This window comes from Rhinopithecus bieti, unplaced genomic scaffold, assembly GCF_001698545.2.
Source record: "Rhinopithecus bieti isolate Rb0 unplaced genomic scaffold, ASM169854v2 scaffold_17936, whole genome shotgun sequence".
NCBI classification, from domain to species: Eukaryota; Metazoa; Chordata; class Mammalia; order Primates; family Cercopithecidae; genus Rhinopithecus; species Rhinopithecus bieti.
Window position 1 is genome coordinate 72,002 of NW_016808913.1, and position 20,833 is coordinate 92,834.

The window sequence follows — 20,833 nt, forward strand, 5'->3', positions numbered from 1 at the left end:
AAAAAAAAAAAAAAAGAAAAAAGAATTATGCCTTAAAGAAATGTGTATTTTAGACCTATTTGAAGAAACACTAGAATCATACCTTAGAAGGATAATGTGATCTGCCAGTAAATTAACTGCCTGACACAAAACGAAACTCTTTACAGGAAGACAGTGTAATCAAGACTCTCAACAATGTAACATCCATAATACATAGCCTAAAATCAAATATTACTGTGCATATGAAGAAGCAGGAAAATGTGGTCTATTACTAAGAGAAAAAATTGTTCAATAGAAACAGCCACCCAAAGATGACACAGATGTTGGAACTAGCAAAACTTTTAAAAATATACTCAAGAATCTAAAGAAAAAATGGATATAAGAAATGAAGATATGGGGTATTTCAGTGAAGAAATTGAAACTATAAAAAAATCTAAAGAAAAATTCTAGAAATAGGAAATATCCAAACTAAAAATTTTTGTTATCAGCTTAATGGCAGATTGGACTGTGCAGAAGAAAAAAAAATAAGTTCTAAGTTAATATGTTCTACAAGAGTGAGAAAGTGTATGAAGCAAAAACTGATAAACCTAAAGGGAGAAATAGATAAATTATAATTGGACATTTTAATACTTCTGTATATGACTCAACAAATTATAGAACAACTAGACAGAAAATCAGCAAAGATATGAAAGAATTGAAATCATCATCGACCAATAGGATCCAAATGATATTTATGGAAATTATATCAATTGATGCAGAAAAAGCATTTTACAAAATGTAAAATTCATTCACGATAAAAACTTCAAAACATAAGAATAGAAGGGAATTTTCTAATGTTGATAGAGAACATCTGTAAAGAGTCTATAGGAACAACATAATTAATAGTGAAAGACTTTTCCCTTTAAGATTTGGAACAATGTGAAAGTGTCTACTTTTTCTTTTTTTAAAACTTTTATTTTAGGTTCAGGGGTACATGTTCTGGTTTGTTATATGGGTAAATTGCGTGTCATGGAAGTTTGGTGTACAGATTATTTCACCCAGGAAATAAACATAGTACCTGATAGATATTTTTTCCATTCTCAACCTCCTCCCAACCTCCACTCTCAAGTAAGCCCAGTGTCTGTTGTTTTCTTCCTTGTGTCCATATGTACTCAATGTTTAGCTCCCACTTATAAGTGTGATATATGGTATTTGGCTTTCTGTTCTTGTGTTAGTTCACTTAGGATAATGACCTCCACCTCCATCCGTGTTGCTGCAGAGGACACAAGGACATGGTCTTGGTTTTTGTTTTTTGCTTTTGTGTTTTGTTTTGTTGTTGTTGTTTTGTTTGTTTTGTGTTTTAGAAAACCTTTTATTTTAGGTTCAAGGGAACATGTGCAGATTTGCTACATAGGTAAACTCATGTCACAGGGGTTTGTTGTACAGAATATTTCATCACCCAGGTACTAAGCCTAGTACCCAATAGTTATTTTTTCTGATCCTTTCCCTTCTTCCATCCTCCGCCTTCAAGTAGTCTCCACTATCTGTTGTTCCCTTCTTTGTGTCCATATATTCTCATCATTTAGCTCCCACTTATAAGAACACCCAGTATTTAGTTTTCTGTTCCTGCGTTAGTTTACTAAAGATAATGGCCTCCAGCTTTGTTCATGCTCCTACAAAGGACATGATCTCATTCTTTGATGTGGCTGCATAATATTCTGATGTAGTTTGGTTCTGTGTCCCCACCCAAATCTCATGTTGAATTGTAATTCCCAATGTTAGGGGAGGAACCTGGTGACTGGATCATGGGGAAGGATTTCCCCCTTACTGTTGTCATGGTAGTGAGCGAGTTCTCATGAGATCTGGTTGTTTAAAAATGTGTAGCACTTCCCTTTTCACTCTCTCTCTCTCCTGCTCTGCCATGTGAAGATTTTGCTGCTTTTCCCCTTTGCTTTCTGCCATGATTGTAAGTTTCCTGAGTCCTCCCCAGCCATGCTTCCTGTATACCCTGCAGAACCATGAACCAATTAAACTTTTCTTCTTTATAAATTACCCAGTCTGGCCGGGTGTGGTGGCTCATGACTGTAATCTCAGCACTTCAGGAGGCTGAAGTGGGTGGATCACTTGAGGTTAGGAGTTTGAGACCAGCCCGGCCAACATGGTGAAACCCTGTCTCTACTAAAAATTCAAAAATTAGCCTGTGTGGTGGTGCCCACCTGTAATCCCAGATACACAGGAGGCTGATACATGAGAATCTCTTGAACCCTGAAGGCGGAGGTTGCAGTGAGCCGAGATTGCACTGTTGCACTCCAGTCTGGGCGACAGAGTGAGACTCCATCTCAAAAACAAAAACAAAACAAAACAAAAAACCCAAACAAACAAACAAAAAACACCCAATCTCAGGTAGTTCTTGATAGCAATGTGAGAATGGACTAATATATATTCTGTGGTATATATGTACATTTTCTTTATCCAATCTGCCATGGTGGGCATTTAGGTTAATTCCATATCTTTGCTATTTGTGAACAATGCTGCAATGAGCATAGGCATACATGTGTCTTTATGGTAGAACAATTTATATTCCTTTGGGTATATACACAGGAATGGGATTGCTGGGTCAAATGGTAATTCTGATTTTAGCTCTTTGAAGAATTGCCACACTGCTTTCCACAACGATTGTACTAACTTATACTCCCACTAACTGTATAAGTGTTCAGTTTTCTCTGCAATCTTGCCAGCATTTGTTATTTCTTCCCTTTTTAATAAGAGCTATTCTGACTGGTGTGAGATGGTATCTCATTATGGTTTTGATTTGCTTGAGTCTAATGATCAATGATACTGAGTTTTTTAAAGTATGCTTGTTAGTTTCATGTATGTCTTCTTTTGAAAAGTGTCTGCTCATGTCCTTTACCCACTTTTAATGAGGTTGTTTGTTTTCTTATAAATTTGTTTAAGTTCTTTATAAATGCTGCATATTAGACTTTTGTCAGATGCATAGTTGGCAAATATTTTCTCCCATTCTGTAGGTTTTATATTTACTCTGTTGATAGTTTCTTTTACTGTGCAGAAGCTCTTAACGTTTAATGAGATCAATTTTAAAAAGTTTTGCTCTTGTTGTGATTGCTTTTGGCATCTTTGTCATGAAATCTTTGTCAGTATGTCCAGCATGGTATTGCCTAGGTTGTCTTCCAGAGTTTTTATAGTTTTGAGTCTTACATTTAAGTTTTTAATCTATCTTGAGTTGATTTTTTTTAAGTGGTGTAAGGAAGGGGTCCAGTTTCAACCTTCTGTATATGGCTAGCTAGTTATTCCAAAACCATTTATTGAATAGGGAGTCCTTTCCCTATTGCTTCTTTTTGACAGCCTTGTCAAAGATAAGATGGTTGTAGGTGTGCAGCTTTATTTCTGGACCCTCTCTTCTACTCTGTTGGTATACATGTCTGTTTTTGTACCAGCACCCATGCAGTTTTGATTACTGTAGCCCTGTTGGACATTTTGAAGTCGGGTAATGTGATGCCTCCAACTTTGTTCTTTCTGCTTAGTATACCTTGGCTATTTGAGCTCTTTTTGGTTCCATATGAATTTTAAAATAGATTTTTCTAGTTCTGTGAATGTCATTGTTAGTTTGATAGGAATAGCATTGAATTTGTAAATTCTTTGAGGCAGTATGGCCATTTTAATTATATTGATTCTTCCTATCCATGAACATGGATTATTTTCCATTTGTTTGTGTCATCTCTGATTTCACTGGGCAGTATTTTGTAATTCTCATTGTAGAGATTTTTTACCACACTGGTTAGCTATATTCTTAGGTATTATTTGAGCAATTATGAATGGGACTGCATTCCTGATTTGGCTCTTGGCTTGATTGTTGGTGGTGCATAAGAATGCTGATGAATTTTGTATGATGATTTTATATCCTGAAACTTTGCTGAAGCTGTTTACCAGTTGATGGATGGAGCCTTTGGGCCAACTATGAGGTTTTCTAGATACAGAATCATGTCTTCTGCCAATAAGGATAATTTGACTTCTTCTTTTCCTATTTGGATGCACTGTATTTCTTTCTCTTGCCTAATTGATCTGTCCAGGACTTCCAATACTATAATGAGTAGGACTGGTGAGAGAGGGCATCCTTGTCTTGTGCCAGTATTCAAAAAGAATGCATCCAGCCTTCGCCTACTCAGTATGATACTGGCTGTGGGTTTGTCATAAAGGACTCTTATTATTTTGAGGTATGGTCCTTTGATACCTAGTATATTGACAGTTTTTAACAGGAAGAATTGTTGAATTTTATTGAAGTCTTTTCTGCATCTATGGAGATCTTCATATAATTTGTCTTAACTTCTGTTCTGATCAATCACATGTATTTATTTGCATATATTGAACGAACCTTGCATCCCAATCAAGACTACTTGATTGTGGTGGATTAGCTTTTTCATGTGCTGCTGGATTTCGGTTTACTAGTATTTTGTTGAGGATTTTTGCATCAATGTTCATCAAGACTATTGGCCTCAAGTTTTCTTTTTTTTGTTTCTCTGCCAGGTTTTGATATTAGGATGATGCTAGCTTCATAGAATGATTTGGGAGGGAGTTTTTCCTCCTTGGTTTTTTGGAATAGTTTAAGTAGAAATGGTACCAACTCTTCTTTGTGTATCTGGTAGAGTTAGGCTGTGAATTTGTCTGGTCCATGACTTTTTTTGGTTGGTCTATTTGTTACTGATTCAATTTGGGAACTCATTACTGGCCTGTTCAGGGAAACACTTTCTTCTTGGTTGAGGCTTGGAAAGATGCATGTGTCTAGGAACTTATCCATCTCTTCTAGGTTTTCCAGTTTGTGTGCATAGGGGTGTTCATAGAAGTCTGTGATGGTTATTTGTATTTTTGTGGGGTCAGTGGTAGCGTACCCTTTGTCATTTCTAATTGTGCTTATTTGAATGTTCTCTTTTCTTCCTTGTTAGTCTAGCTAGCAGCTTATCTGTCTTAGTAATTTTTTCAAAATAAAAGAACCACTGGATTCATTGATCTTTTGAACAATTTTTTTTGTGTGTTTTGATCTTCTCAGTTCAGCTCTGATTTTGCTTATTTCTTATCTTCTGCTAGCTTTGGGGTTAGTTTACTCTTGCTTCTCTAGTTCTTTTGGTTGTGATTTTAGGTTGTTAACTTGAGATCTTTCTTTTTGATGCAGGCATTTAGTGATATAAATTTCTCTCTTGACATTGCCTTAGCTGTGTCCCAGAAATTCTGGTATGTTCTCTTTTTGTTCCTATTAGTTTTGAAGAACTTCTTGATTTCTGCCTTTATTTTATTATTTATTATGAGTTTTATTTACCCAAAAACTCATTAAGAAGCAGGTTGTTTAATTTCCATATAATTGGGTGGTTCTGAGTAATTTTTTAGCCTTAATTTCTGTTTTTATTGTGCTGTGATCTAGAAGTGTTTACAGTATGATTTTGCTCTGTTGCATTTGCTGAGGATTGTTTTATGTTTGATTGTGTGGTTGATTTTATACTATTTACCATGTGGTGATGAGAAGAATGTATATTCTGTTGTTTTTTGATGGAGAGTTCTATAGAGGTCCATAAGATCCATTTGGTCCAATGCTGAGTTCAGATCCTGAATATCTTTGTTCATTTTCTGCCTTAACGATATGTTTACTACTGTCCGTGGAGTGTGGAAGTCTCCCACTATTATTGTGTGGGAGTATAAGTCTCTTTGTAGGTCTCTAAGAACTTGCTTTATGAATCTCAGTGCTCCTCTGTTTGGTGCATTAATATTTAGTATAGTTAGGTCTTCTTATTGAATTGAACCCTTTACCATTGTGTAATGCCCTTGTGTTTTTAAAAACTTTGCTGTTTTAAAGTCTGTTTTGTCTGCAAATATGATTGTTTAACTCCTGCTTTTTTTTGTTTTCCATTTGCTTGGAAAATATTTTATTTTGAGCTTATGGGTGTCACTGCAGATGAGAAGGGTCTCTTAAAGACAGCTCACCATTGGCTCTTGGTTCTTTATCCAGCTTGCTGCTCTCCATCTTTTAAATGGGATATTTAGCCCATTTACAGCCAAGGTTATTATTGATATGTGTGGATTTGATCATGCTATTGTGTTGTTAACTGGTTATTATGTCAGTTAGTTTGTATAGTTGCTTTATTATGTCAATAGTCTGTGTATTTATTTGTGTTTTTGTGTAGGCTGGCAGTGATGTTTCCTTTCTATATTTAGTGCTTCTTTCCAGATCTCTTCTGAGGCAGATCTGTCGGTAACCAACTCCTTCAGTATTTGCTTATCTGAAATAAAAAAAATCTTATTTGATGTTCACTTAGGAAGCTTAGTTTGGCTGGATATGAAATTATTGGTTGAAGATTTCTTGTTTAGGAATGTTGAATATAAGGCCCCAGTCACTTCTGGCTTGTAGGGTTTCTACTGAGAGATCCACCGTTAGCCTGATGGGGTTCCTTTTGTAGGTGACCTGCCCTTTCTCTCTAGTTGCCTTTAATTTTCTTTTCTTCATTTTGACATTGCAAAATCTGATGATTGTGTGTCTTGGGGATGATCTTCATGCATAGAATCTTGCAAGGGTTCTCTGTATTTCCTGAATATGACTGTTGGCCTCTCTAGCAAGTTTGGAGAAGTTTCATGAACAATTTGCTGAAATATCTCTTTTAAGTTGTTTGCTTTCTCCTCATTCCTTGCAGGGATGCCAATATTTTGTAGTTTTACCTCTTTACATAATCCCATATTTTTCAGAAGTTTTGTTTAACCTTTTTCATTTTTTTTCATTTTTGTCTGACTGTCTTATTTCATGGATCAAGTCTTCAAGTTCCAAGTTCCTCATCCTGATTTATTCTGCTGCTAATACTGGAGATCGCCTTGTGGAATTTTTGTAGTGTGTTTTTTAGCTCTATCAGATTAGATCTGTGTATCATTTATTGTGATTCTTAGCTTCCTTGGATTGGTTTTGCCGTTCTTCTGAATCTTGATGATATTCATTACTATCCACATTCTGAATTCTATTTCTGTTATCTCAGCCAACTCACCCTGGTTAAGAACCCATGTTGGAGAATCAGTGTGGTCGGTTGGAGGACATAAGACACTCTAGCCATTTGAGTGGACAGAGTTGTTACATTGGTTCTTTCTCATCTCTGTGTTTGGGTGTCCCTTTAACTGTGGTGCAGATTGAGTGCAGTCAGTAGACTTCTTTTCTGAATGTTTTCACTGGGCCAAAGCTTTGTGCAGAGTCTTTATTTGTAAATGACTTCTTGTCTTTGGTTTCACAGGGGGTATATGTTAGTGAGGTATTTTTGGTGTTGAAACTTTGGACTGTGAACCAGTAGGTGGTGGTTAGGTATTGTGGTCAGTTGGTGGGCTCTTGCTCAATCACATGGCTCCCCTATATTTCCTCACAGTTGCAGCCATGCTCTCTGTCAATGACCTGAACATGTGGGCTCCTCTCCTACTTGAGTGCTGGCTGTAGATTATTTACAAACTGGCACTCCAAGGCTGCCTACCACAGCTCTTGTGTGACCTCAGGTTTTATGTTTCTTCCCCAACTTGGAGGCAACAGTGGAAGGGACCTTAGCAGTGGTTGTGGATGAAGGTCTTTTGCCTGTCTGCTGGGAGCTCCACCCCAGAGAGATGCAGGTGAGCAATCATTCAGTGCAATTGTCCAGAATAGGGTGTCTGTGCTGTGGGCCCAAGCTTAGTGAGGAGATATGGGCTTAGGGGCCCACATAAGAGTCTAGTTACTTTTTCATAAGGATGCTGTGGTATACTGGCAGTCATCTCCAGTCCCTAGTCTGCTCAGATTTTCCAGGACCTGAAGGTATCACTAGTGATGACTGTGAAACAGAAAAATGGTGGCCTGCCCCTCCCTCTCCCTTTTGGAGCTCCAGCCAAGGGAGGTACAGACATTTTGCCAGCCTGAACACACCAGCAGGAGGTGGCTGGAGTCTCTAGTTGGTGGATCCCACCTAGTGAGGAGGAATGGGATCATGGACCCACTTAAAAAAGCAGTCTGGCCTCTTTTCCCAAGGGCAGCAGTGCTTTGCTGGCAGTTCATTCCAGTCCCTGGTCACCCTTGACTCTCTAAAGCCTGAAGGCAACAATGGCTAAGCCTACTAAACAGCAAAGATGGCAGTCCACTCCACCTTCTGAGAGCCCTGTCCCAGAGAGTTTTGAAATTGCTGCTGGCCAGAAAACACCAGCAGTGGTGGCTGGAGACCCCAGTCAGGGTGTCCCACCCAGTAAGAAGGATCAGAATCAGGAACCTGCATAAAAAGGCATTCTGGCTGCTTTTTCATAGAGCAGTTGTGCTGTTCTGGGGGTCTGTTTGAAGACTCTCCAAAACCTAAAGGCCGCAGTGGCTTAGGTTGAGAAGCAGCAAAGATGGTGGCCTACCTCTCCCTCTAGGTAGCCCCATCCCATGGAGGCTGGAAATTGCTGCTGACCAGAAAACACTGGTGGGGGTGGTCATAGACTGTGGTCAGGAAATTCTGCCCAGTGAAGAGAACCAGGACCTGGGACCCATGTGAAAATGCAGTCTGGCTGTTCATTCATAGAGCTGCTGCACTGTTCTCCCCAGAACAGGGAGGACTTTTCCACTCCCTAGTCACCTCAGAATCCCTGGAGCTCAAAGGCAACAATGGCTAAGCCTGTGTAACAGCAAAGATGGTGGCCCATCCCTCCCACAGGGACCTCCATCCCATGGAGGCCAGGAACCACTGCCACCTAGAAAATACTGGCTAGGGTGACTGGGGAGCCCAGGCTGCAGTCTGACATGCAGAGCTACATGAAATATTCACAGAGCAGCCACTCAGGCACATATGGAGCCCTGGGCACTTCAGATACCTGGGCTTCCCAGCAAAAATGGCAACAATTTGAGCAAAGTTGGGAGTTAGACCCCTGTTTATACCTCTAGGAAAGGAGATGATTCAGAGGGCTGACCCAAGAGTTGCAAAGTTCCATGGGAGAAGCATGCATACCCAGAATAACTCATTCACTCACTCACCCGGAGAGGACAAGCAGGACACTCATTCACTCACCCACCCGGAGAGGGACCTGCATAGAAAAGCAAGCCGGCTACTCTTCCATAGGGCAACTGCACTAAAGGCAACAATGACAAAGGCTGTGAAACAGCAAAGATGGCGGCTCGCACCTCCCTCTTAGAACTTGGTCTCAGGGAGATGTAATGCTGCTACTGGTGGATGACTGAAGTTTCAAGCAGTGGGTCTTATCCCGGGAGGTGCCATGGCAGCGATGCCTGTAGACCATTGCTACTCATCTCCCCTGGATCACCTCCTTTCCTAGAGTATGTACAGGAGTCTAATCTCTAACTTTGCTGAAGTTGCAGCAACTTTTGCTGGGAACCCCAAGTATCTGAAGCACCTAGGGCTCCACCTGTGCCTGGATGGCTGCTCTGCTAAGACTCCATGTTAGATTGAAGGCCCTGATGGAGTGGGTTCACGAGGGGATCTCCTGACCTGAGGGTTGCAAAGATCCATGGGAGAAGAATGGGTGCCTGGAATCACTCACTCACACATCACTTTCCTGGGGTAGGGGAGGCTCCACTGACTCTGTGTCACTCCTAGGTGGGTGGTCATCCTGCCTTGATTTTCCTTGTTTTCTGTGGGTCAAGTTTTTGCTTGACGAATCCCAATGTGTGTACCTGGATGTTTCAGCTGAAAGTGCTGTATTTACTCACCCCTTCTATTTCTCTCCATGATAGAGGTGCATGCTAGCTGCTTCTAGCCAGCCATCTTGGTCAGTTTCCCAATCTTGTTCTTTTTATGACTGCAGAGTATTCCATGGTGTATACGTACCGCATTTTTTAAATCCAGTCTACAATTGATGGGCATTTTGCTTGATTTCATGTGTGTGTTCTTGTGAATAGTGCTGTGATGAACATACACATGCACATGACTTTATGGTAGAAAAATTTATATTCTCTTAGATATATACCCAATAATGGGATTGCTGGGTCAAATGGTAGTTCTAAGTTCTTTGAGAAGTCACCAAACTGCTTTCCACTATGGCTGCCCTAATTTACATTTCCACCAGCAGTATATAAGTGTTCTTTTTTCTCTGCAAACTTGCCAGCACTTGTTATTTTTTGACTTTTTAGTAATAGCCAGTCTGACTGGTGTGAGTTGGTATCTCATTGTGGTTTTGATTTGCACTTCTCTGGTGATAGCAATTTTCACATGTTTCACATGTGTGTTGCCCATCTGTATGTCTACTTTCTTCTTTTGTGAGTTGTGAAAAACCATAGAAAACACCAGTGAAGACAGAAGGTGTTTATTTGAAACAATAAACAAGATTGATAGGTTGCTAGCTAGACTAATAAAGAATAAAAGAGACTATCCAAATAAACACAATCAGAAATGACTTAGAGGACATTACCATCAACCCCACAGAAATACAAGAATCCCTCAGAAACTGTTGTGAACACCTCTGCACACAAACTGGAAAACCTACAAGAAATAGACAAATTATTGGAAACATACAAACTCCTGAGAATAAACCAGGAATAAATTGAAACACTGAACAGACCAATAATGAGTTCCAAACTTGATTCTGCAGTTAATAACCTACCAACCAAAAAAGCCCAAACAAATTCATAGCTGAATTGTACTATATAGATAAAGAGCTGGTACCATTTCTACTAAAACTATTTCAAAAAATTGAGAATAGACTCCTCTCTAATTTATACTATGAGGCCAGCATCATCCTAATACCAAAACCTGGCAGAGACACAGCAGAAAAATAACTTCAGGCCAATATCCTTGAAGAATATAGATGCGAAATCCCCCCAAAAATTCTTTGGATGTCAGGTAGATTCAATACATACAAATAAGTAAATGTGATTCATCACATAAACAGAACTAAAAACTAAAACCATGTGATTACTTCAATAGGTGCAGAAGAGGCCTTTGATAAAATCCAACATTCTTTCATGTTCAAAACCCTTAAAAAACTAAATATTGAAGGAAGATACCTCAAAATAAGAAGAGCCCTCTGTGACAACCCCACAGTCAACATCATACAAAATCAGCAAAATCTGGAAACATTCCCCTTGAGAGCTGGAACAAAACAAGGATGCCCATTTTCACCATTCCTATTCAACACAGTTCTGAGAGTCCTAGCCAGAGCAATCAGGCAAGAGAAAGAAATAAAAGGCATCTAAATAAGAAGAGATGAAGTAAAACTATCTCTGTGTGCAGAAGATATGATTTTATACATAGAAAACTTTTTGTGAAATAGAGTTTGAAGAAAACTACTTTAATCTGATAGAAGGGATTTATTTAAAAGAAAACTTAAAACTTAAAGATAAGTGACACTTACTGGTAGAATACTGAATACTTTCCCTTAAGTTTCAAATAAGGGCAAATATATCTGCTTTCTTCATTTTTATGGAACATTATGCTCAGTGTCCTACCTCAGGCAATAGGGAGAAAAAAGGCACACAAATTGGTAGATACTAAATAACCAGTAGAATTAATAAGTGAATTTAGCAAAATCATGAAATTCATGTTCAGTATACAAAACTAAATTATATTTTTATATGCTAGCAACAAACAGAAAAATGAAATAAAGAACATAACAATAGCATCAAAAACATGACATAGTAACCAAAATAATGAAATACGTATGTATCAGTTATCATTATCTATGGCTATGTAAAAAATTGTCCCAAAATTCAGTGGCTTGAAACAAGAAACATTTATTATCTCAGTTTCTGTGAGTCAGGAATCTGGGTGTAAATTAAGTGGGTGCCTCTCTGATTGTTTCATAAACTTGCATTTAAGCATAAATTGGGGGTGCAGCCATCAACTGGGGCTACAGAATCTGCTTCTAAGATGACTTGTGTGGTTTTGTTGACAAGATTCAGTTGTTTGCAGGCAGTGAACTAAGGGCTTTAGTTTCTTGTTGACTCTTGGCCAGAAGCCTCCTTGTCATTTGGACCTCTCCATGGGTCAGCTAGCAATATGGTAGCTGGCTTCTCTCAGAATGACTAAGCAAGAGAGCTAGAGAGAGCAAACCCTCAAGACAGAAGCCACAGTCTTTCTTTAACCTAATTTTGAAAGTCACTTCCCATTACTTCTTCATATTCTATTTATTAGAAGTGAGTCAATAAGTCTAGTCCATATTTAAGATGACTAAGTATCTTAATATCAGCAGTATATTTCAGTATATTTCAGTGTGTGAAATACACACACACACACACTCAGTGTAAACTGAGTACCACTTTACATTTTCTCTTCCAGAGTGAGATGTATGCAGTATGTGGCCATGTTTGCTAACATATTCATTCTTGACAAAATTCTGAGATTATAAAATGTATATGGTTAATATTTGGGCTTGTGACCTGACTTCTAAAAGCTGCTTCTATCACAGAGTTAGGTATTCAATTAACAAAGTAGAAATTTGAGCACAACCTTGTCCACAAGACATTTTAAATAAACACGTAGCCCGGTGTAGTTAGTAGGTGGATGGACGCCACTTTCATAAGTTGAGCTTGAGTTCACTACTCACTTGTGCAGCTTAAAATGCTGGGTAGGGACACTCCCCTATGGATTGTCTTTATATCACCATCTTTCTAAGCCCAGAGATGTCATAAGTGACAAGAAAAGTGATAGGATTGAGAAATGGGTGTCACTGCTTCATTTGGAACACATTATTAACTATGGTTGAAAGATCAAATAAAATAGTAGTTTTATGTTTCAACACAAGTCGCTATAAGCAGTCCTTGATGTTTTTTTGATGGTGTCAGCTGGAAAGCCTCAAATCTAAGAGGGCTTCCCACCCCAGATATAAAATAGATGTTGCCTGTTGCTGTGCTTATAAATGAAAAAGGAAGTTGAGGACACTTTTACAAATGCCAGAATGTAAGATTCATTCAGTGTGCTCCCTGGGCCTCTAAAGCATGCATTGACAGGATTTGCTTACTTTCTAAAATTAGCTTCATTCAGTGCAGTGTTTATTATTCTCCCTTTTCCGTCTCTGAGAATGAACTCTGTATAAAATAACGCTTCGCCTATTTGCATTTATCCCCCAAACTATCTAACAGGATGTTTTCAATTAAAAACAAGAGAGGACACAAACCAGGAGTTTTTCAGGAGAAAAACTGGAGGAATAATGGGGATGAACCTCAGCCACACGCAGCTATCTCCCCCGCAGCTCCTAGTCTAATGAACCTCGACTGCGGCTCTAGTCTCTGTCTGTATTCCGTCTGTATTTAAACTTCAGATGTAAAGCTTTTCTGCAAGCTTTTTTCCTTCTGTCTTCTTCTTCTTCTTTTTTCTTTTTTTTTTTTTTTTTTAAACTCTTTTCCCGAAACTTTCTATGAATGGCTGTGCATCATTAATGCTGCTGAATATCTTTAAACTCCTTCGCACAAGCAAGTGTGTAGCTTAAGGCCACTACTGGTGAGGAAACCAAGTGTCCTCTGTGCCTTTTACTTTCTGTGAAGTAATTTAAGAACATCCAAAAAATTAGATTTTAAAAAGTTATCATCTTGGTACAACACTGTGTGCATATACACTTGGGAGCTTAAAAAGGTGTTTTGTCTGGAACTTAGAAGCAGCTCTAAATCTAGTAGGGCAGACTTTCTAACATACCTAGTTTTGTTTATTGACTTCACTGGAGTATGATAGGAAAATGAAGAGTCTTTATTCAGTTCTGGTATTGCTCATAACTTACCGAGAGGCTAATACTAAACTTGGAAAATTGTTTAAGTACGTTTTATCAAGCAATCTGGGTTTTGTTTTTTAATACAGTTTTTAATGGATATCTGAAAACTGAAGGAAAATTTAAAGGTTTTTTAGTGGTGCAGGTGAAGGTGCCAGTTGCTATTTGGTATCACACTCTACAAAAGCTTCATTACTTTACTTGATGCTGGTTGCTAAGCAGCCATTGCACAGAGCATTAGTCTACTGGGTGCCTTTACAAGCCAGAGGCTGATGCTGCACTATTGATGTCATGTGAGGAAATAATGCACATGCTCTAATTGCTCACCAGGAAATAAACCTAGAAACAGAAAATGAAGAACAAAAAGGTTGCTTGAAATAAAACATGATCAACATGACCATATTTTGAAACATTTCAGGAAGGTTGCTTCTTGTCAAACTTGCCTGGCAGAGTTTGTTCAAAACTTGTATTTAATAAATGAACACCCGAATCACACACACACACACAAAAGGGACTAAGTATCAAGAGATAGATACCTTTGAGAGCCAACTTAAAGGCTTCTTTCCAAAATATGCAAGATTTGTGCACTGAAAACAACATGGCATTGTTGACAGAAATTCAAAAAAACCTACATAAAATATATGTTCCAATCATGGATTTGAAGACTTGGAATTATTAAGATGTCACTATACTTGATGCAATTCCAATCCCAGAAGATTTTAGAAATAGATACACAAAATCTGAATTCCATATAGAAGTACAGAAGACTGAGAATAGCCCTAATAATATTGAAAAGGAAGAACCAAATTTAAGGACTTATACTATCTGATATCAGGACTTACTGTAAAAATACAGTAGTTAAATCAGTAGCATCCTGGCATAAGAATAAAAAAATAGATGAATGAAGTATAATAAAGAATTCAAAAAAGACTCACATTTATATGGTGAATTGGTTTTTGACAGATTCTGAAACAGTTCAATGAGAGAAAAAATATTTTTTTCAATAAATGATGATGAACTACTGTATTCACTTAGAAAAAAAGAAAAGAAAAACTCTATTTTCACCTCACACCATACCTAAAAGTGATTTGAGATGGACCATAGACTTAAATATAAAATTAAAAACTCTAAAATTTTTTGAAGAAAATACAATGGTAACCCAATTTTTAAAAAATGTACAAAATATTTGAACAGATACTTCTTCAAAAGAAAGATGTGTACCAATATGCATGTTAAAAATATTCAATATTATTACTCTAAGGAAATGCAAATTAAAATCACAATGAGACACATCATATGCTATTTAATTTATATGAAGATTTTGGAATTGGCAATTCTTATCTACAGAAGTAGAAATCAAAATACTTGCTGCCTCTCATTGGTGAAGGACTGATTAGGAAGGAGCATTAGAGAAATGTTGGGGATGTGAGAATATTTTGCGTCTTGACAGGACTGAGAGTTACGTGAGTAGATATACACTGTCAAAATTGACAAAATGGTACTTGAGTACATTTCAATGTATGTACATTATACCTCAGATTTCCTTATTACCAATGCTTGGGCTGCACCCTTGAAGAATTAGATCAGACTATTCACTGGGGATCTCCTAGGCACCAATATTTTTAAGTTTCTCTTATGATTCTAATGTTCAACTTTGGAAGCCTCTAGTGTGGTTTCATGCTCTATCCCTAATTCCATCTGTGGATATAGAACAGAAGAGTAGCTAGGGTTAAACATAAATTCTGGAAGTTAGAATTCTATAAATCCCCAAAAATGTGTAGCCTCAGACTGAAAAGTGTTAGTTCACTTGTCTATCAAGACTGACTTGGGATACAAGAAGATAAAGATATCAAGTGGCACCAAAGATGTTTATTGCTCCTTCTTCCTGACAATGAAAGGGTACCAATGAGGCAAAGTGTGAGATGGAGAACACATATCAAGGGCCTTGAGTTGTTCTCCTTTCCCAGGTGAGGAGAAGTTTTTGATGCAGATATGCTGGTAATGTTGAACAGAGAACGGTGTGGCTATGCACAGCCAGGTGTGCATAGTGGATAAGGACTGATAAGTATAAGTGTATTATCAGCTACCAGGAAGTGCAACAGTGGAAGTCAAAGATAAATATTCCTTCCCAACGTCTGTATAAGTGTTGATTTACTTGTCGAAACTCATGTCTTAATTTTGGTTTGGTAACAAAGCATGGATGAATTATGTGCAGGAAGATGGAGAATACCCAGAGTGCTTTCATCATGTCTTAGATTAATTCCTCCCCTGCCATGAGCATCTATTAACACAGTACAACCTAGCTTAATTTATATTGTTAAATACAGGCTATATTATATGAAATTGTAATGAATACTTACTTTGTATTTTCTTCAATTCTAGATATTATTTCATGGAGTGTTAGTATGCCTAATAACCCTCGTTGTCAATAGATTTGTTTTGCCAAAGGCAGTTACTATACTAGGTAAGCCCTAACAATTACTATTCCTGTGGAGAGAAAACATTCTAAATATGGTCAAAAAGTGATAATAATAAAGAAAGAATACATAGGCAGCATAGTGAGACTCCCATCTCTACAAAAAGTTTGAAAATTAGCCCGGTGTGGTGGTGTACACCTATAGTCCTAGCTATTCGGAAGGTTGATAGGGGAAGATTGCTGGAACCCAGGAGGCTAATGCTGCCGTGAGCCAAGATCACACCACTGCACTCCACCCTGGGCAAGACAGCAAGACCCTGTCTCAAAAATATATATATATATATAAATTATATAAATATGAGTCAGTGGTGCCTAATTTTTTTCAAATTTTATTTTACATATGCAGGTTTGTTACATGGGTACATGGGTATATTGTATGATGCTGAGGTTTGAGGTACAGATCTCATCACCAAGGCAGTGACCACAGTACCCAAATGGTAGCTTTTCAACTCACATTCCGTTTCTCTTTCCCCACTCTAGTACTCCCTGGTGTCCACGGTTCCCATCTCTATGTTCATGTGTACCCAATGTTTAGTTCCCACAAAAGGTATTGGATTTTCTGCTCCTGCATTAATTCACTTAGGATAGTGGCCTCTGGCTTTATCCGTGTTGCGGCAAAGGGCATAATCTTGTTCTTTTTTATGGCTGTGTAGTATTCAGTGGTGTACCTGTACCACATTTTCTTTATCCATTCCACCAACGATGGACACCTAGGTTGATTCCATCTCTTTGCCGTTGTGAATAGTGCTGTGATGAACATACAAGTGAATGGGTCTTTTTTGTAGAATGATTTATTTTCCTTTGGCTATCTTGGGGTGGCTAGCTTGAATGGTAGTTCTGTTTATAGCTATTTGAGAAATCTCCAAACTGCTTTCCACAATGACTGAACTAATTTACATTCTCCTTTCTCACCAAGAGTATATAAGTGTTCCCTTTTCCCCACAGCTTTGCCAGCATCTGTTATTTTTTTGACTTTTTAATAATAACATTCTGACTGGTGTGAGATGGTATCTTACTGTGTTTTGATTTGCGTTTCCTTGATGATCAGTGATGATGAGCATTTTTTTCACGTGTTTGTTGGCCACTTGTATGCCTTCTTTTGAGAAGTGTCTATTCATCTTCTTTACCCATTAAGATTTTTTTTAGTTTTAATTTTTGTGGATACATAGTAGTTGTATATATTTATGAGGTGCATGAGATATTTTGATACAGGTATAAAATGTGTAATAATCAAGGTAAATGGAGTATACATCACCTCAAGTGTTTATCCTTCGTGTTACAAACAATTCAGTTATACTCTTTTGTTATTTTTAAATGCACAATTAATTATTCTTGACTATAGTCACCCTATCGTGCTATCAAATGACAGATGTTTTTCATTCTTTCTATTTTTTGAACACATTAATCATCCAAATTTCCCCTTAGCTCCCCACTACTCTTCACAGGCTCTGGTTAACCATCATTCTACTCTCTATCTCTGTAAGTTCAATTGTTTTAATTTTTAGTTCCCACAAATAAGTGAGAACATGCAAAGTTTTTCTTTCTGTGCCTGGCTTATTTCACTTAACATGACCTCCAGTTCCATTGATGCTATTGCAAATGACAGGATCTCATTTTTTTTAATAGCTTAATGGTATGCCATTATGTATATGTATAATATTTTCTTTATCCATTCATCTGTTGATGGACACTTAACCTTTGCCAATTTTTAAATGGGGTTATTGGTTTTTGCCTGTCGCTTTAAGTTCCTTATAGATTCTGGATATAAGATCTTTGTTAGATGTATAGGTTGCTAATATATTCTCCCATTTTGTAGGTTGTCTGTTTACTCTATTAATAGTTTCTTTTGCTTTGCAGAAACTCTCTAGTTTAATTAGGTCTCGCTTGTCAATTTTTGTTTCGTTACAATTGTTTTGGGGACTTAGCCAAAAATTATTTCTCAAGGCTGATGTGGAAAAAGTTATTTCCTAGGTTTTCTTCTAGGGCTTTGAGGTCTTACATTTAAATATTTAATCCATGTTGAGTTAATTTTTGTATATAGGGAAAGGTAGGGGTCTAGTTTCATTGTTCTGCACACAGCTAGCCAGTTATTGCAGCACCATTTATTGAATAGGGAATCCATCCCCCATTGTCTGTTTTGTCAGCTTTGTCAAACATCAGATGGCCGTAAGCATGCAACTTTACTTCTGGGTTCTCTATTCTGTCTCATTGAACTAGGTATTTGTTTTGTACCAACACCATGCTGTTTTGGTTACTGTAGACCAGTAGTATAGTTTCAAGTCAGGTAGTGTGATGCTTCTGGCTTTGTTCTGTTTGCTTAGGATTGTATTGGCTATTTGGGCTCTCTTTTGGTTCCAAATTTTAGAACTGTTTTTCTCTAATCCTGTGAAAAATGACATTAGTAGTTCAATAGAAAGTGTGTTGAATCTGTACACTGCTTTGAATAATGTGGCCATTTAAATGATATTGATTTTTTCAATCCATGAGCATGGAATGTTTTTCCATTTATTTGTGTCATCTCTGATTACTTCTGCAGTGTTTTATAGATCTCCTTGTAGAGATCTTACACCTCCTGGGTTAGCCGTATTCTTAGATATTTCTCTTTGTTGTGGAGATTTTCTTCTTCTTCTTTTTTTTTTTTTTTTTGAGACAAAATCTCGCTCTGTCGCCCAGGCTGGAGTGTGGTGGCGCGATCTCGGTTCATTGCAAGCTCCGCCTCCCGGGTTCACGCCATTCTCCTGCCTCAGCCTCCAGAGAAGCTGGGACTACAGGCGCCTGCCACCTCGCCCGGCTAATTTTTTGTATTTTAGTAGAGACGGGGTTTCACCGTGTTAGCCAGGATGGTCTCGATCTCCTGACCTCGTGATCCTCCCGCCTCGGCCTCCCAAAGTGCTGGGATTACAGGCGTGAGCCACCGCGCCCGGCCGATTTTCTTCTTTTTTATTTTTAAAATGTTTGTGGGTACATACTAGGTGTATATGTTTGTGGGGTACCTGAGATGTTTTGGTACAGGCATGCAATGTGAAATAAGCACATCACAGGGAATAGGATATCCATCCCCTCAGGCATTTATCCTTTGAATTACAAACAATTCAATTGCTCTTTAAATTATTCTTAAAATTTAAAATGTAACTCTTTAAATTATTCTTAAAATGTAAAAGTATTATTGACTATAGTCACCTTATTGTGTTGTCAAATAGTAAGTCTTATTTATTCTTTCTATATTTTTGTGCCCATTAACCATCCCCACCTGCCCCCATTCCCCACCACCTTTCCCAGCCTCTGTTAACCATCATTCTACCCTCCATGTCCATGAGTTTATTTTTAGATCCCACAAATAAGTGAGAATATGTGATGTTTGTCTTTCTGTGTGTGGCTTATTTCACTTAACATAATGATCTTCAGAAAACACAACAGGTGCTAAATTTCTTAGGAAGCTAGAAACTGGATGTATTCTAGAACAAAAAGATAGTTTGAGAGATTGGAGTCTTAAAAGATAATGCAGATAATTTATCATATGTGCTTAAATGGCTCATGCAGTTATGGAAGCTAAGTCCCAAAGTATGCATTCCAAAGGCCTGAGAACCAAAAGAGCCAATGGTACAAGTTCCAGCTAAAGTCTGAAGGTAGGAGAAGACTGAAGTGCCTTCTCAAAGCCCATTAGGCAGAGACAACAAATTCTCTCTTGTTCAGACTTCTGTTTTATTGAGGCCTCCAACAGATTGGATGAGGTACACCCACATTGGGAAAGGCAATGTACTTTACTCAGTCTACCAATTTAACTGTCACCCTCATCCAAAAACACTCTCACAGACACACCCAGAATGTTTAGCTGAATATATGGGTACCCTGTGGCCCAATCAAGTTGACACATGAAACTAACCATTATACCTCTGTTTCTTTGTTTCCTCATGTATCAAACTGGGAAAAAGGACTCACCTCAAAAGGTAGCCAGATAACCAAAAACTTAATGCATGCAAAGTGCTGAAATATGCTTTTGCAGAATATAGTAAGCACTCAATAAACATTAGCTATTACTATTACATGCCTCACCTTTTGCGAGAAGAAATATGAAAGCAGAAAATTTTTAACTCTTTAGTGTTCCCATTATTAAACAATGTATGTTGAAATTTTACTTAAAGATTAGTGACAGTAAGTTAAAAGGAAGCTTTCTAACCCATATCAAAATGGTGGTGTTTCTACTATTTATCAAATGTGTGTTTGTACCAAAGGTCTTCGTGATGCCACATCAACAAAATGTAAATCAGTTTGTTGCACATTTCAACACTTTCAAGAGCTAACCAAGTCTGTAGCCTCTGTCCTTAAATTTGACAAAGATCTTGCTAATGCTGATTGGAACATGATTGAGAAAGCAATTATACTTGAAAACCCATACATGGTAAGCAAGTAATATCTTTTTTATTGCTTTAATGCAGATTTGATTACACTGAAGTATAAATCAGATCATAAATATTAATTCACAATTTTTAACGTTTGTAATTGACAGAGAAGTCGTGTTGATAACTCTATTTAACCAAGTAGTAAGGGGGGGTGTTAAGGAATTTCATGGTAACTGTGGGGCAAAGTAGAAGTTATAACCCCTTTGAATACATATGTTTAAAATATATGTTTTATGTTTATGTTTAAAATACATATGTTTAAATTCAAAAGAGGAAGCTGTGTATTGCAGATCCTTTTTTTTTTTTTTTTTTTTTT

General features: G+C 37.7%; 1 protein-coding gene across 1 annotated transcript in view; it reads left to right on the top strand.

Annotated features, from left to right (window-relative positions):
- Positions 1-20,833, top strand: part of SLC9C1 (solute carrier family 9 member C1) — a 138,676-nt gene that overhangs the window by 36,362 nt on the left and 81,481 nt on the right. The window contains 2 exon segments of the mRNA XM_017887792.1: positions 16,024-16,105; positions 20,350-20,516. Of these exon segments, the coding sequence (XP_017743281.1) occupies positions 16,024-16,105; positions 20,350-20,516 (249 nt within the window).